The sequence below is a fragment of the Bombyx mandarina genome, chromosome 13, assembly GCF_030267445.1.
Source record: "Bombyx mandarina strain Sakado chromosome 13, ASM3026744v2".
In the NCBI taxonomy this organism is placed as follows: Eukaryota; Metazoa; Arthropoda; class Insecta; order Lepidoptera; family Bombycidae; genus Bombyx; species Bombyx mandarina.
Window position 1 is genome coordinate 8,081,528 of NC_143220.1, and position 17,794 is coordinate 8,099,321.

Below are 17,794 nucleotides of genomic sequence, written 5' to 3' on the forward strand. Positions count from 1 at the left end.
TTCCAGAATTAGTTGACTATGCCACGGTGTTAAATGATTTAAATACAACTATCTAACTATAGTGATCTCTTTTCCGCACTTCTCTTGCCACTGGCACTGTATTTGCCGGTTTGTAATCTCAATCTGAAACTACGTTTGCTTTATTAGCTGCAAAGGCTCTGCAATATGTGTGGCCAGTACATTGTCAGTTTAACTTTGATCTTTAAGATTATCGTTCGATCATCCTGGTTCTTCGGTGGGTTGTATCTTGTTTGGTTTCATTCACAATTTTTCACCAGTTTTATTTATTTATTTATTTATTGCTTATACGGGTGGACGAGCTCACAGCCCACCTGGTGTTAAGTGTTCACTGGAGCCCATAGACAAGATCTACAACATAAATGCGCCACCCACCTTTAGATATAAGTTCTAAGGTCTCAAGTATAGTTACAACGGCTGCCCCACCCTTCAAACCGAAACGCATTATTGCTTCACGGCAGAAATACGCAGGGTACCTACCCGCGCGGACTCACAAGAGGTCCTACCACCAGAAATCTCCAATACTCAAGTTTTCGTTAGTACTCATCAAAGAGAAGCAAGACCCCGACATGTGGATAATTATAACCCAACAAAAACTCAAGACATAGCCGTGAGATTGTTTGCAATTAGTAAGTATATGGCTCAAAATCTACAGTAGTTCAACGAAGCGCGACCAGGTCCGCAAGTTAAATATAAATATTATAATATAACAGCAATAAGATTCGTTCTAACCCCAGAGATTAACGCCCCATTGTAGCCGACGTTGTTGTGACCCGAAAAAATTATACCCTTGAAATGAGTTCAAATGTTGAACGTTCAATATGACCCGGACTTTTTTCAGAGATCGACGCTGAATAAATATTTGATTCTGGTATAAGCTGACAGTTTATTTTTATGCTTTTGTATATAATATTTTGTTTACTTTACGAAATTCAGCCGTCATTGTTTGTTTTGTTAGGTATCCGTGTTCTTTTTAGTTTTGTTCTAGATGCTGAGAAAAGAGTTGACCTCATGAGGTTGACTAATTTAATTGCTTTTTATTTATTTTACTAACTTCATTGTGAAGATAATAACTAGTTCGTCGTGATATAAAGACTTTAGTAGACAGTGACAGATACATTGTTTACTCGAAAACACTCGATACCACTAGATGCGATTGAAAATTCTTAGTAACTTTCTGTCATTGTAACTAGTACTGCCCATTATTGTTCTAAAATCCATAAGCTTGTCTCCCAGTTTTTTTACAGCTTCTTTTACAAATAAACCTTCAGTCTTTTGTCTCAGTGATATCGTTTAGAGTGCATTAAGTAATTTTATTATATTCTCTATCAATGAATGGCTAGTGTGAGCATCCTTATGACAAACGAGAACATAAGTTGGACGCACATTAAGTAATAAGTATCTAAACATTATATCAAATTCTGTTCCTGTATTTCTATCCATTACATTATACACGCATCTTACGAGAACCAAATATTTCATTCGTATCGAATCCGAATACCCGAATCCTAAACTAATTTCATCTTCTGAATTCCAGACATCAGTGTGCGAAGATAACTTCCAAATTTACTGGATTCCCTACCTGAGCTCGGCTAATAAAACATCCGTTTAATTGAGCGTTACTGTCACGCACTACCAGGGGCCAGGATATACTGGCGAGGATTTATTTCGGCACCTTTATTAGCTGCTTCGGAAATGCTTCGGAAATTACGTTGGGAAGGCAGGAGGAGCTAAGAATCTTGATCTATAGGCAGGAATTTCGGTGATTAAACGAAATTTTGGGATTTCCTTCTGTTTTAATTAAGAGCAAGGTGACGTACGAGTATACTGGATGAATAAATAAACATGAAATTGCAGGATATCATTTATTGAAAATTATGTTAGTTCGACTATAGACTCGGTCTATTAAATGTTGTGCTCGATCCATATAAATAATTAAACCGTATTCATTAATTTTTAATTTATGTTCAAGAAATTAAAAGTTAATAAATCGTCCGGTGTACTCATATCAAGCGGTATGAATATGTCGGTATTGAAATCATCAATCATCTGGTGCTACCCATTTCGCTAAAGGGAATACGTGTCGATGCCGTGTATACGGCTAGTTTAATGAGTCATTACCATGAAGACGGAAAGACGTCTCGTAATAACAAGCCCTGAAGATTTACAAAAATGCAAATTTACCAGTTTACCGTCCTGTCCGCACGGGTGGGCTCCACCGTCGGGCCACATCGGTCGCGAAGCAGTCTTACGAGCCGGTTTCTAGGGTGCGACAGTCGTCTATACTAATATTATAAAGAGAAAACATTTGTTTGTTTGTTTGTATTGAATAGGCTCCGAAACTACTGAACTGATTTGAAAAAATCTTTCACTGTTTGGAAGCTACACTATTCCCGAGTGATATATAGCTATAATCTTTTTTGAAAAAAGTTAGGAATCCTTACTGAAACTCCAATAATGTAACCCAAGGTGTAAAAAAATTACCTAAAATATTCTTTACATCGCGTGCCCTGCGAACAACAGCCTCGTGCCTCAAAGTCGTATTCACGTTGTGACGGCTGTGGGCTCCGGTGACGGCTTAATAGCGGGTGAGCCGTGAATTCGTTAACTAGTCCCCGCAATAAGATAATAATTAAATGGTTCTGCCCCTGGCATTGCTAACGTCCATGAGCGACGGTGACCACTTGCCATCAGGTGGGCCATACGGCCCATACGGAGCATACGCTCGTCTGCATACAAAGGCAATAAAAAAAGGCAGACAAAATACGTGATATGCATGTAAAGAAAAACCTTAATTACTTAAAACTCTTTAGTTTTTAAAAAGGATATTTCTTCAGTGTTATAGAGCAAAGTTTGTCATTCAGTACAAAAAAAAAGTTGAGTTTTGTATAGTTTTTATATACTGTTTACTGTTTAATATTTAATATTCATTATATCAGAGATTAAGGGCTTTAAATGTTCTTTTCTTATTATATCACAGAAAACGTAATTAAGTCTTTTATTGTTTATTCTGAAGTACGCGGTTTAGGTATATGTCGCGAATGTTATTACACGAATAACAAGAAGTGTAAGGATGCTCACGGCTCAGCTGTAGAGCGCTTGCCTGTGATTTAAAGGATCATAATATAATATCATATTATTTTTTAAACTTTACGACAACACTTCAGCAGCTCAACGTTGTCTGTCGTTCATTTGTGAATTCTCGAATACTCTTGTATTTTATTAGATTTATTTCGTACAAGCTCACTGTGGTATTAACGATCCATACATCGGTAATCCGGAGGCCTCGTTGACGTAGAAGATACATATTTTCTTCGAATTTACGAACTTACGTTTTACTACAACCACACACGTTATCGCCAAGGCGTAGGGTTGATTTTCAAACGAATGTTTGTTAGAAGATTATTGTCAAAATTTACGACAGCCGACGCTTACATACGTCTCGTGGATCGACCTCATAAAATGCCTACAGTGGAAAAGTAAGGATTTATAATAAAACCGGGATTGTTCGGAGAATGTCAATGAAGACTTAAATTTGAAATAGAGAAAATATTGATCTACGTACAACATATCACTTTAGCACCGTTTTTACGAACGAAAGTTTTATACATTGGTTAATTCATGTTATTTTGTTTTAATAAGAATACCTTCAACTACGAGTAATAGTACCGTATAATATAGCAAAATAATTTCATATAGCTTAACAATTGCGCTGGACCACATCTGAGCATAATTTTACAAATTATAAATTCACAAATACATCAACAATGTTGCTGTTGTTGTGATAAAAAGCCTTTATTTAAAGGAAGCACTTGATTTCCCACTCTTTGAAAGGTAAATCTTCTATCTTCTATATATAAAAATGAATTGCTGTTCGTTAGTCTCGCTACAACTCGAGAACGGCTGGACCGATTTGGCTAATTTTGGTCTTGAATGATTTGTGGAAGTCCAGAGAAGGTTTAAAAGGTAGATAAGTATGAAAATGCTCGGAATTAAATAAAAAGAACAATTTTGTTTTTCCTCTGATGTGTTCACCGTCGGACGGATTCCTTTTATTTGTTTTAAGTTTATTTGATACAAAAGTTTAGGTCTTTTATTTATCGATTGAGGCACTACGAAGTCTGCCGGGTCAGCTAGTACTTAATATTTTATACATCATACTTTTAGCACTGTAGACATTGTGACAGTTTCAGGCTGCAATAATTAAGGGTAGATTACTAGCAAAAACATTGTGTCCACATATCTAAAAAAACCCAATAGAAACCACCTTTCTCAAGCTACATACCTATATATTCCCTCATTTCCCTTAGAAGTACTTCATCGATATAGTTGAGTGTATGAGGGCAGGTTTGTTTGTCGACAGTGTATCGAAGGACCGGTTACTACAATAAATATTTGTGACAAACACGAGGATGTTCTGAGAAACTGAGCACACAGCCTGATGGAGATTACTTTGTGTGCGCGTCTTATCATTTTTATTGGTGGGTTTGTATTTGAGAGTTTTGATAATTCTGTATCTACGAGTATACTACGAGTATAAATGAACGCGCTCAGGGTCCGGCTGCTGTTAAGGGTATGCTGGAGTCTATAGATATCACAACGTATACACTTCCACCAGCTTGAGACATGAGGTTTTTTTTTTATTGCTTAGATGGCTGGACGAGCTCACAGCCCACCTGGTGTTAAGTGGTTACTGGAGCCCATAGACATCTACAACATAAATGCGCCACCCACCTTGAGATATAAGTTCTAAGGTCTCAAGTAAGCTACAACGGCTGCCCCACCCTTCAAACCGAAAGGCATTACTGCTTCACGGTAGAAATAGGCAGGGTGGTGGTGCAGAAATAGGCAGGAATTTTCCTTTGTACTGTAAAACTTCTCATACTGGAACATTTGAATGCCTCGTAGTGGGAGCTGGCAGCATGGTGGAAACTCTTTATTATCTTGTAACTCCAAACTGGGACGTTCTGATGAGCAGGTATGTCGACCAAGAAGTGTTTGGTTTGCCTATATTATTTTCACTTAGGTTTAGCTACAATCACAGTTTCCCACAACTAATAATACGAAAAAATAGACAAATAAGATAGTGAAATGAGTACAATTCCTTTGGATTACGAGCGGATTAACAGGGAAAGGAACAAATACCGACGGTGATCAGTAGTCCCGTCAGGAGCGCCGCCTTCAGAACACCAGCCGCTGCCACCTAATGAATATTAATGATATTATATTTGAAAGGTTCAGCGCTTGGTCACTAAAGAGAGAGACGGATAAGGAAATGTATTTTTCTTGTATTTGATATTTTAGCACTATAAAAGTGACGTTTTATTTTTAAAACGTGCTAAGTAACAATGAAGGCTCCGTTAATATTAGATGAAAAACATATACAAAGCTCTGCAGAACTTCTATTTAATAAATGTTTATTGAAAACGATTTTGATAGCTAATGGAACTGATCATAATATGCATCATATTAGAAGCCTAAGAGACAACCCTATTTATTTATGTCTTCAAGTAAAGCACAGCTATAATTTGTTGACACTAAAAAGTTGTTGAGGCTCGAATTAAACAGACCATAGCACAGACAAACGAGCTGTCTACGACGGCCAAAGTTTGTTTTAAATATTATGTGTCTGTAGCATAGCGTCTTGGCGAAATCTGTGATTTTAGAAGTATATATAATGTTCAAACTTATAATTTCAATTAAATATAGTCGAGTTTCGACTACTGGGGGACCTCTATTAATATTAATACTTCAACAAGTGACAACTGGAGTATTTTCACTGAATCTGCATCTCCGTGATTTAACGCTCACTTGTGCACAGTGAGAGCTTCACTATAATTACTCGTTCACACGCAGCCTGGCATTGGATCGATTGTTCAGACAATACGTCTGAAATTAAACCTCTCCTCTATGTCCATCTATTTTCCTCGCAGATACACGTTATTGTACTCAGTCGTGATCCACTTATTATTGATCTAGATGAGCAAATAAGCACAAGAACTACTTTGTAAATATCTTATATATAAAATTCTCGTGTGACAATGTTAGTTACCATACTCCTCTGAAACGGTTTGACCGATTTTCATGAAATTTTATATGCATGTTAAGTAGTTCTGAGAATCGGCTACTAAGTATTTATTTTTCATACTCCTAACATACATACATACATATACATACATAGTTTTCATACAACGTTTGCCGGGTCAGCTGGTAATTTATGAAGTCCATAAACATCACAAAATCGCAGCTCAACCTGAGACGTAGGTAGGTTCTAATATTTAGTAGGATACAAAAAAAATTTAAAATAACTAAAATAAATATCAAGATGTTGCCAATATGATCAAATCCACCTACCAGATGGACCGACGACCCGGTGAAAATCGCCGAGTCATGTTGGATGCAGATGGCAACGAGCTGGATGCACTGGACATCCTATGTTCTTCTAGATCGCTATCTTCAGCAGTAGGAAATGTACAGGCTGAGATGACCAACAACAGTACGAGCAGGTCAGTGGCCAGTGCTCGATAATTATGACCAGTGCTTTTCTAGCTAAAGTCATTCTTATTGTACGCACTAGTTTAAAAAAAAAAACGATTCTTTGATTGTAGATCTACGCAAATTTGAAAAAGAGTAAGTCTTGAGTTTCTTTTCGATTCTTCTTGGTCATAAAACTGCATATCATTCCATGGTAAAGTAATGAAAAATATATTGCTTTTAATTTTTATGGTAACATATAAATACTGTTGATTTTGATTATTTGAGAATTTGAATACTGAAATTGGTGTTTCTAAAATATCCTAAATATTATAATGGGTTGAGGGAAAAAGTTTCTTCGCAGTTTTTAAGAAAATTCCCAACATTTTTTAATATAGTTCATCTTGACAGCACGCAGCTTGAACCTATTATTATCCTAAATATTCCTGTTAAAGTACATATTTCCCATTTACAATACTTTAAATTGAAGCTTTGACCTTAGGTCGTTGGTCAGTGGCGTTCACATCGTTGTGCATGTGCCATGTTGATACTATTAAAAACTAGGTAGGTCACGAACCAAAAATTAATCGTTCTAATTGTTACAGTATTAGCAGAAATGACTGATTCCTAAGCCACCTCAAGCCAAAAAACTCTTCATAATATCTTAGTTTTAGTTAATATCACTTTATGAATTTTCATGATATCGAGTTTCACAGCTTTTAGCGCTTTTAGAGTATTCTCATATAACTTATAGAAATCAGGTTACAAGCAAATGGCCTTCTCATCGAAGATATAATGGTAAAGTGGGCCGTATCAAGGTACCTTGGGGGTCGGGGGAATATGGATAATGTGCAAAAGGAGAACAGTCATTTTGTTATGGTTTATTGTTTTCTCATAAAGTGAAGTGTGAAATAATTAATATCGAGCAGAGAAAGTACACTTTTAGCCGTCATTTCCGAAGCAAGTCTTTGAAGTTACAGATACAGCGACAAGGATTGCTCGATAGACAATTCTTCTTTTTCTCCACCTTATCCCACTATGTGGGGTCGGCACAGCTAATTTTTCTCTTCCATTCTCTTCTATCAGCCGTCATCTCAACACTCACTCCTCTCTCTCTCATATCGTCATTCACAGACTCCATCCATGTCTTCTTCGGTCGACCTCTTCCCCCTCTACCTTGCACTACCATTTCCATACATCTCCTAGTCACATGCATCTTCTCTCTACGCATCACATGTCCATACCACGCTAACCGTCCGCTCCTTAATTTGTTGTTTACCGGGGCCACTTTCACACTTCCTCTGATATACTCATACAATTAAACAGAAAAAATGTAGTTACCTGTGACTTCCTTTTCGTTAAATTATTAATAACTGATGATCACAAAAAGGTCTTCATGCGAATGCACTCTTTCTTCAATTTCTACACTTACCTAGCGCGTTGTGGTTGCAAGTTTATTTTCTTTATGTAAACTTAACAGTTATTACTGTATTATCATTTCTATTTATCTTTCTATTCTTTTGTGAGTGTTTGGTTTTCTTAAAATAAGTATATTGTTAAAACTTTGATGCCTTGTCTCAACATGTGTCTGAAGGGTGGGGCAGCCGTTGTAACTATACTGAGATCTTAGAACTTATATCTCAAGGTGGGCGGGCATTTACGTTGTAGATGTCTACAGGCTCCAGCTACCACTTAGCACCATGTGGGCTGTAAGCACGTCCACCCACCTAAGTAATAAAAAAAGTGTTTCTAAGCTTGCTTACCTAACTGCAGCAAAAAAGTATTGGTTGGCTTTTGCTGTCTCATGGTCCGACCACATGCGAAAGGCGATGGTAGGAAATGGATGGCAGACCTGTACTCCAAGTCTAGTGATTAGTATTTTTGAAGTGCCCGCTTTTTGAACATTGAATACGTCGAGTGTACCGCAAACGATTGCTGACTCACATTTAAATTAATCAGACCCCTATCTATGACCTAACTACGTCCCTCCTATGTGTAGAGGCGACGGAAATGACTAGAGTGAGGCGTTCTCGTTCGCTGCGGATATTGAATCGCCTCAACTGGAGCGCTCGGCCGCCGCGCAGATACCGGCTAAACGCTTCTGTTTACTGATAACGATAAAACCGCTTTACACGTTTATTATTGTTCGTTTTAGAACGTAAAATGGAATTCTAACGCTATCAATAATTTCAATCCAATGACTTCGGTAAGATATGTTAGGGAGGAAGGTGTGATTCTAATTATCATTTTATTACTTACTAGCGGCCCGCTCCGGCTCCGCTCGGGTCTTTAACAAAAATTTCAACGATATTTGACGTTGTTTTACTTTTTTAAATAAAAGAACGCTTATTGCTGCATAACTACAATATTATGACATATTATGACAAAGACATATTATGTTGCCGCGAAACTTTTTGTAAATAATAATGCGTTCTACAAAGTCGTAGTACATTATTTTATTCTATCATCAATAGTTTTCACAGGGCACGCGATGTAAAGAATATTTTAGGAAATTTTTTTACACCTTGGGTTACATTATTGGAGTTTTAGTAAGGATCCCTAATTTTTTTCAAAAAAGATTAAGCCTATGTCACTCGGGAATAGTGTAGTTTCCAAACAGTGACAGAATTTTTCAAATCGGTTCAGTAGGTTCGGAGCCTATTCAATACAAACAAACAAACAAATCTTTCTTCTTTATAATATTAGTATAGATAAAATAAATATACAATACACAGACGACAAAGGTTACTTGCTGAACAGTACAAAATATGAAGCCGCATTAATCCGTACACAATGACAGTAATATCTCTCAATACGTTTGCAGCATAATGTTGGCGTCTCCGAGATGAAGTCGACATCTCAAAGCGTTCAGATACACTAATGATGTCGGTCGACGCAGCTTTCCTTATTCTAAGAAATTAAATTTTCTTCTTTCTACAAATGATGCTTTGAGTTTTTCATTCTATCGAGTCGCAAATGTCATTAAAGTTGATTTTAAGGCTTAGTTCTGCATTCCTTGTGTTCATAACCACTTTGACAGTTTTATAGTTCCTGTGGTGACCAACGATAGGGGTGTTATGGAAATTTTATGTTTGCACAAACTACGATCTAATTACTATAATATACAATGCGATATGCCTCATCAACGTAGTAAAATACAGAATATCGTTATAAATACAAGTTCATTGCAAAACTATGTGGTTTTCTACTACAATATATCCTGTAGGCGCAGAATCTGGACGCTGAAAGTTCATAAATTTTATCCGCGTTCGTTGTTTCATGGGGAGATACAAAGATGACGGAGAAGATCTTTCTGTTGGTCCATTATGGCTTGCAACTTCTTAAGATGAACTCTTCATTTTATTATTTAAATGAAAGGGCGAGTCTTGGTATTCAATTTCTACAGATTATCGGGGACGGTTTTAATTACAGATATTCTATTGAATGGACACCTTTGATTTGTGACTTAACTGCAATCTACTTCTAATCTTGACTGAACTTTAACAATATTTTTATTAGATACTAGCGACCCGCCCTCGCTTCGCTTCGGAAACATTAAAACACACATGAAACCAAAAAAAAATAAATAAAAAAAAATTAAAAAAAGTAGCATATGTTCATCAGGGACAATGTCGGCTTCTAATGGAAAAAGAATTTTTCAAATCGGTCCAGTAGTTTCGGAGCCTATTCGAAACAAACAAACAAACAAATCATTCCTCTTTATAATATTAGTATAGATATGTGTTAATCAAATTTTTGGATTTTTAAGTAGGATGCACATAAAGCTATTCACCATAATTGGACCAATTCTGAGAGAGTATCATGAAACTAGAGGGGTGAACAAGAAACTACTGCCATTTCATAAAGTAGCACAATTCGAGCTATCTGTAAGATACTGATAGTCAAGAAAGCTTCGTAAAATCAGTCAGTGTGTTAGACAACAATAACAATATTGCAACCGAGCTTTAATTTCTGATATGAGAAGCTCCAGCAAAGAGCAGCTAGATCATATTACAGAATTTTATCGCCCAACGACAAAGAAAAAATTTGCCACCATAATATCTGCCAAACAGGAGAATTGTAGATTTCTGTAGACCAGCTGTAGATGCAGCGTTCTGTAGTTTTTTGTTTTTTTTATACCTTAGGTACGTGGACGAGCTCACAGGCCAACTGGTGTTTAGTGGTTACCGGAGCACATAGACATCTATCTACACATCTACGTAAATGCCGCCACCCACCTTGAGATATGGGTTCTAAGGTCTTAGTATAGTTACAACGGCTGCCCCACCCTTCAAACCGAAATGCATTACTGCTTCATGGCAAAAATAGACAGGGTGGTGGTACCTACTCCTGCAGACTCACGAGAGGTTCTATCAACAGTTAGATAGATGCAGGATTGGGGTTTTTAATTTTAGGCCTTAAATCTAATTGGATATACCGTTTTATATTTAAATACTAGCCCAACATGCGCTAATGAACTCTTTACTCGATTATAGAATAATATACGTGATAATAATATAATAAAAATATTGTATAGTAAAATAAAAACAAGATCAACGGCGAGACAGCATTTACATAGATTTAAATAGATTTTGTCCTCATGTCTCAAGATCGGGGTCATCCAAGACCTCATAACCCTGTGCTACCCACTCAACAATAGGAGCTCCGTGTGATCGAAGATGTTAAACAACAATGAAATAAATTCAAAGACTGGGCTACTAAAACTGATTTAGTATTAAAGTAGTTATTAAATTAAAATTTTCCTATTGGTTCAAACAATATATTATTGTATATTACGTCCAAGAGTCATCATTATATTCGGTCAGTAAGTAACAGTCGGCATCATTGCGCCACTTTGAGAAGGCGGCACGACATGAGAACCCTCTTGTCGTGGCCACTGGAAACTACATACCAGATCCTGTAGACCGAAAGGTAAAGTCGACGTCGCCCAAAGCACGTCATTACGGATCCTCCCGATCCATTAACGGTGCTTTTAGGTACCACAGCACCGGTCACCGTCCTTGTCGAACCCGTCGCTTGCGACGAAGGGCTCGACGAGTGAATGAACCCATAGACACAGCCCACTGAGCTTCTCGCCGGATCTTCTCAGTGGGTCGCGTTTCCGATCCGGAGGTAGATTCTGCGAAGCACTGCTCTTGCTAGGGTCAGTGTTAGCATCACTCCGGTTTGAGCCCCGTCAGTTCACCTACTAGGTTAAGTTGAAATAGCCTCTCAAGGCTATCAGCTAAGGTAGGAAAAAAAAACATTATATTATTTTGATGTACAATCAAGATTTTATTCACAGTTTCTTTCCATATTACCAGTTAAATTAATTTCATGAATAGCATACAAAAAGTTATTGATTAGATTCGGAAATATTAATTGCATAAACATTTTCATTTCCCTTTTATTCTAGATTATCATCCTCCAAATATACCTAAGTATAGTATTGAATAGTCCTACTTTGCTTTTAATTCAAATTCAATTTCTTCCACACTTTTACCTTTTGTTTCGGGTAAAAAGAAAAGAGCAGTAACTGCACCATATAAATTAACGAAAGCGAAAAAGTAAAAGGCCGCGGAGGAGCCTAAAATTTCTGTGATTGGTCCATAAGATGCTGCTTGGACGAATGACATTAACCAGCCTGTGGTTATTATGCAACTCATCACTTTTGCTCTGATCTAAAAGCCAAATAGAAATTAGTTTCAACAAACATTTATTTGACATCATTATAATTCGTTGATCGACATCCACTACTGGACGAAGGCCCCCAAGGCCCCAAGGCTCAACACAACGATCACTCAGTTTTTTTTAGTAATGTTTGACGAAATCAGATAAATATTATACTTGTCTATAAAGTATGATCGTGCATCTTCATATTTAAATTGGATATCTGTTAAAGATGAAATATATTATTAAGCCATAGAATATTTAAAAATGAACGTTAAGAACGTGTGCGAGATAACAGATTATGTGGTTGTAATTAGTTTTTAACATTTTTTAACACACCATTTTTGATTGTCCGTTATCCTAACAAACAAAGCAGGTATAAAACAGAAAGCTGTACTTACCTGGAAGTTAAACATCTCAGACATAATAACGAAAGGAAGAGGCAAAATTCCAGCCGCATAGCAGCTTACCGTAGCTACAATAGCTACAATTGGCAACCAGCCTGGTGTAGCAAATCCATTTTCCTGCATTAGTAACGTCGTAGCTAATGTTCCACATGAGAATGCTGATACTATATATGTACCTGCTAGAAGGAACTGGAAATCGTAAAAATGAATGGAATGAGAGTGAATTCGGAATAAATATACCGCGATAATGGTGTACATTCTGAGACATTCTAAGAAATGGTATATGACAGAAGAGTATGGAAGGTGAAAACATGTTGCGCCGACCCCAGATGACTGGGAGAAGGGCAGGAGAATGAAATGATGAGTGGTGTATATTCAAAATTTTTTTTATTGCCCGTTTAGGCAGACGAGCATACGACCCTCCTGATGGTGTGTGGTTACCGTCGCTCATGGTCGTCAGCAATATCAGGGGCAGAGCCAAGCCGCTGCCTAACGTCTAAAGTTCCAAATCAGTAACTTAATTTATATACAGCTCTTAGAAAGCTATATCTGATGCAGAATAGGTAACAGGCGTAATTATTCAATAAAGTTCGAAATATGTAGTTAATAAAATCTTATACTGATACTGATATTTGCTTGATAGGAATAAAATAATCAATACATATTATTAGCAATGTTTTAGCACGTTTTCATTTGCTCATATAATTTATGATATTCGTATACACAATTCAACATACCTTTCTTCCCATTCTTTCCACAAGCATTATGGACAGAGCTGAAGATATTATCATAAAGGCTGGTATACTTAATAACTGCAGTTCAGGATTTAATGTTATTCCAGAGGCTCGCAGGATCGTTGAAGCATATGTTACTATAGTAAATACGCCGTTTAGACCATGGGTGCTAATTATTACGAACATTATTAAAAATCCACGACGCCATACTGGCTGTTTAACTGCAAGTGAGAAAACCAAATTCACTTCCTGTTTGTTTACACGGATAGTTCAAGTACACAAAACTAACTAGCGTATACAATGAAAGTCAGAATATAAGGTATATGCGTGATACGGTGTAGAATTCTAGACCTCAGTCATTATATAATACAACCGCATACAGCTTCATTCAAGTGTGACCTATCAGAAAAATATATGTTAGAGAAATTATTGATTTCATATTAGATACTTACAGATTCCAAAAAACGAAATATTGGGTATAGACTTGTAAAAATCGTCTTCTTTTCTTATTTCATTAATTTCATTTAAAACTACATTGTCATCAATATTTAAGCCTCTTAAGCCTGCTATCACTTCAGTAGCTTCCTAAAGCATAAAATACCGAACTTCATTTATAATGTTACTAATAATTCTAACATACTCGTACAACACACTAACACTCCATCATTAAACCACGTTTATTGGACCCATTTTGTTATTGATACATAATATAGCTGGTAAAATTTCTACTCCTTTGGTTTTGAAGTAAAACATAATAAATAATAAATTTACTGTGGAAATACTTAGCTTTTCTGAACCTGAACATATTGCAATAGCATACTCTTCTGCCCATTTTGTTTTACAGAGAAATTTCTAAAAGTATACAAGTTATTAATTTGCTGGGAGGATTTGTTTTTTAAGAGTTACTCACACTGACTCTTCCTTTTTTCAATAGGAACGCAGGAGATTCTGGCGCGAATAGCATCAGCAACAGATTCAATATCGGCGGAACAGCCGCTATCCATAGTACCGTATAATACTCCATATATGCTCCCATCGAATACATTATCAAATATCCAGCATTCTGAGACATTGTCATGATGACTCCGAGGGTTCCTCTGATATTGTTCTGGCTAATTTCTTTTATATACATTGGGACTATCGCGAAAGCTCCACCAGCTCCCAGGCCGCTACAGATTCTCGCAATTATCAGAGTTACTGTTGTTGAAGGACACAGTTTTATGATCCAGCAGAGCTAAAAATAATATTAGATTTAATACCAGTTATTTTATCAATAGTGACGTCTATTCATCAAAATAAAATGTTTGTTTTTTAATCGTCAAATTTTTAATATCTTAAATGAATGTTCCTCCTTAGTACGAATGTACACCGAAATAACACAAAACATACAAATGATAAAAGGCGATGTCTTAGTTATGTTTGAGATTTTATTCTTGTTTTATATTGTATTACAATATCATGATCATCAATCCCATAAACATAATTAATGTTACATGATTTTATTAGTTTTTCTTGTTTAAGATTATTTCTAATGTTCTTTTCACAAGAGTAATGATAAAATACCCAGTTTTGATTTTCCTTTCATGATGAGCCCACATTTTTAGACAACTGATAATCATACTGTTGACATACAACGAGCGTCCAGTTGTTTACCGTCACTTCTTGCACCTTAAATTACGGCTCCTGATTTAAACTACTCCATAAAAGGTACTCACAGCCTGCACCGCAGCCACGGCGACGACCCCGATTTTTCTGCCTAGTCCATCAGCTAAGGCCGCGAATGCTGACACACCCAACATTGCCGCCAGTGATGATACACTAGCTACCCAATAAAACTCAGTGCTGGTCAACGGTCGCCCGGTCGGTGAGTCTTCTGACTGTAGTTTTTTTGCGAACGGTGAAATCCAACCATTTTGCAACCCGTAATTCAAGTAGGCTATGTTTGCTGGAAGAAAATTTTAAGATTATGAATTTGGGGGTAGGACCTCTTGTGCTAATGGTAGGACCTCTTGTGAGTCTGCACGGGTAGGTACCACCGCCTTGCCTATTTCTGCCGTGAAACAGTAATGCGTTTCGGTTTGAAGGGTGGGGCAGCCGTTGTAACTATACTGATCTTAGATTCCTTAGAACTCATATCTCAAGGTGGGGGATGGCATTTACGTTATAGATGTCTATAGGCTCCGGTAACCGCCTAAAACCAAGTGGACTGTGAGCTCATCCACCCATCTGTTCACGACTTAACCTAACCTAATCTATCTTAAGAAGGAGGGAGCCTGGAGATCAGTAATACAGGTCTTTGAACCTAGTACAGACTTCAGCTCTTTCAAAGGCTTACAAAATAAATTATAAGGTTGATTTCCATTTGTATTTGTACTATATTTTTAAGAGAGAAATAAATAAATAATTATTATTACCCATCTATGCAATAAAAAAATGTGAAGATTTTACAGATTTTTTATGTTTAATTCATTTTCACTATTCAAACTCAAGAAACTATACACAATATGCAGAAATAAACAATAAAAATAATAAACTCACATACATACATATTATAGAGAATGTCCACTGCAGGTATGTGTGTCCTTTTTTCGTAGATTCTTCACTTGTTTGTGACATGTCCTCTGTATTCTTGAGACTCGTGTTATTTTCTCTTCACTTGCACAATACGTGTCGCTCGTTTGAGCTCTAAGCTCGACGACTAGTACTATATCGTTACAATACCAGTTTGATATGACATATTTACGTTATCTTGGAGTTTTATTATTCAAATTAAGTGGAATTACATTTTCTGGTTTTGATTTCGGTTGAATACGAGAGTTTTACGACTATTTATTTAAATCACACGTGTTTAATTTCAGGTAATTCTGATGAAAGCTGATAAACAATCATGGTGGCTATCCATGAAATGAATGCAATAATGCTAATTCAATAATATCAGTGCTTATTCACATATAATACTTATTTTCAAATTCATACTCTTGACTTCACGAGACACGATGCTGCAGCTGATTTATTTATTTAATATTTAACCTGATACACGGTCATAATAAAATCTTGACACTTAAAGAATACTAAGCAGTGAGGTTCATTCCAATGTTAGCAAGGTTTGCTTTGCTCCAATTTTTTGTGGGATATTAATAGCCACATTAGCAACGCCCACTGGTCATTTGAATGTTTGTAATATAATGGGAAGCGAACTAAAAGCTTTTCATTTATTTATTTTAAATTGACGAGTGGACGAGCCCATAGATACAACAATGGGAAATTTATCTGATTATTCTTTAATTATGGAAGATTTTGGCGGACATTTGTTTAGTACGTATTCCCTTAGATAATTTATACTTTAACAATGACATACTCATAACATCTGATACGAGTACGTCAGACTCATTCTGCGGGCCACGATGAACTTAAGCTGAGATTGGGAAATTAATGATTTTAGGTATGAATGTCGCTACGTACCTCTAGACGGTTCAAAGTAATTAATAATCAATGCATTGGAATAATTATAGTTCAACCTGCAGACCGTAAGCATTATTGCTTTTTTTATTGCTTAGATGGATGGACGAGCTCACAGCCCACCTGGTGTTAAGTGGTTACTGGTGCCCATAGACATCTACAACCTAAATGCTCCACCCACCTTGAGATATAAGTTCTAAGGTATCAATATAGTTACAACGTCTGCCCCACCCTTCAAACCGAAACGCATTACTGCTTCACGGCCGAAATAGGCAGAGTGGTGGTACTCACCCGCGCGGACTCATAAAAGTTCCTGCCACCAGTAATTACGCAAATAAAAAATTTGCGGGTTTCATTGCTTCATGTCAAAGCTGTGGTACGAGGGCTGCACTAAAAGTATCGGGAATGGAATATTTCCACTGTTCCTGTCATATTAAAATCTTTTTAATTGAAAACTCCTTGGTTTTAAAAATCGAATACCATTTATTTATTTAAAAAAAGATTCTCGGTCTTGTCACGAGGTTTTGTCAAACTTGTTTAGGCGTTGAGAAAATGGAATTGACTGGAGAAAATTCAAGAGCGATGATTTATTATGACTTTCGAAGTGGTTTAACACAAAAACAGTGTGTTGACCGGATGATTTCTGCATTTGGTGATGAAGCCCCATCTAAAACCACAATTTATCGCTGGTTTGCTGAGTTTCAACGTGGACGTGTCAAGCTCAGTGATGATCCCCGTCAAGGTCGTCCCAAAACTGCAGTCACCCAAGAAAACGTTGATGCTGTGCGTAAGCTGATTGAGGAAAATCGACATGTGACATACCGCGAAATTCAGGCAACTTTAGACATTGGCATGAGTCAAATACAAATAATCTTGCATGAACAATTAGGTGTAAAAAAGTTGTTTTCCCGATGGATACCGCATTCGCTCTGTGAAGAGCAAAAAGTGGCTCGCGTTACTTGGTGCGTCAGAACTCTCGAAAGATTCCACGCAGGATCCTCAAATGCTGTATACAACATTGTATCAGGTGAC

The 17,794-nt window shown here is 36.8% G+C and overlaps 1 protein-coding gene across 1 annotated transcript; it reads right to left on the reverse strand.

Moving 5' to 3' along the window:
- Positions 1 to 11,835: 11,835 nt before the first annotated feature.
- On the reverse strand, positions 11,836 to 15,993 carry LOC114250011 (facilitated trehalose transporter Tret1). The gene is made up of 7 exons (XM_089732439.1): positions 15,850 to 15,993; positions 15,019 to 15,248; positions 14,214 to 14,537; positions 13,756 to 13,888; positions 13,307 to 13,524; positions 12,564 to 12,758; positions 11,836 to 12,173 (listed from the first exon to the last, which is right to left on the reverse strand). Exons 1-7 carry the CDS (start codon positions 15,917 to 15,919, stop codon positions 11,952 to 11,954), a joined length of 1,392 nt encoding a protein of 463 aa, XP_089588565.1. The 5' UTR covers positions 15,920 to 15,993; the 3' UTR covers positions 11,836 to 11,951.
- Positions 15,994 to 17,794: the final 1,801 nt, after the last annotated feature.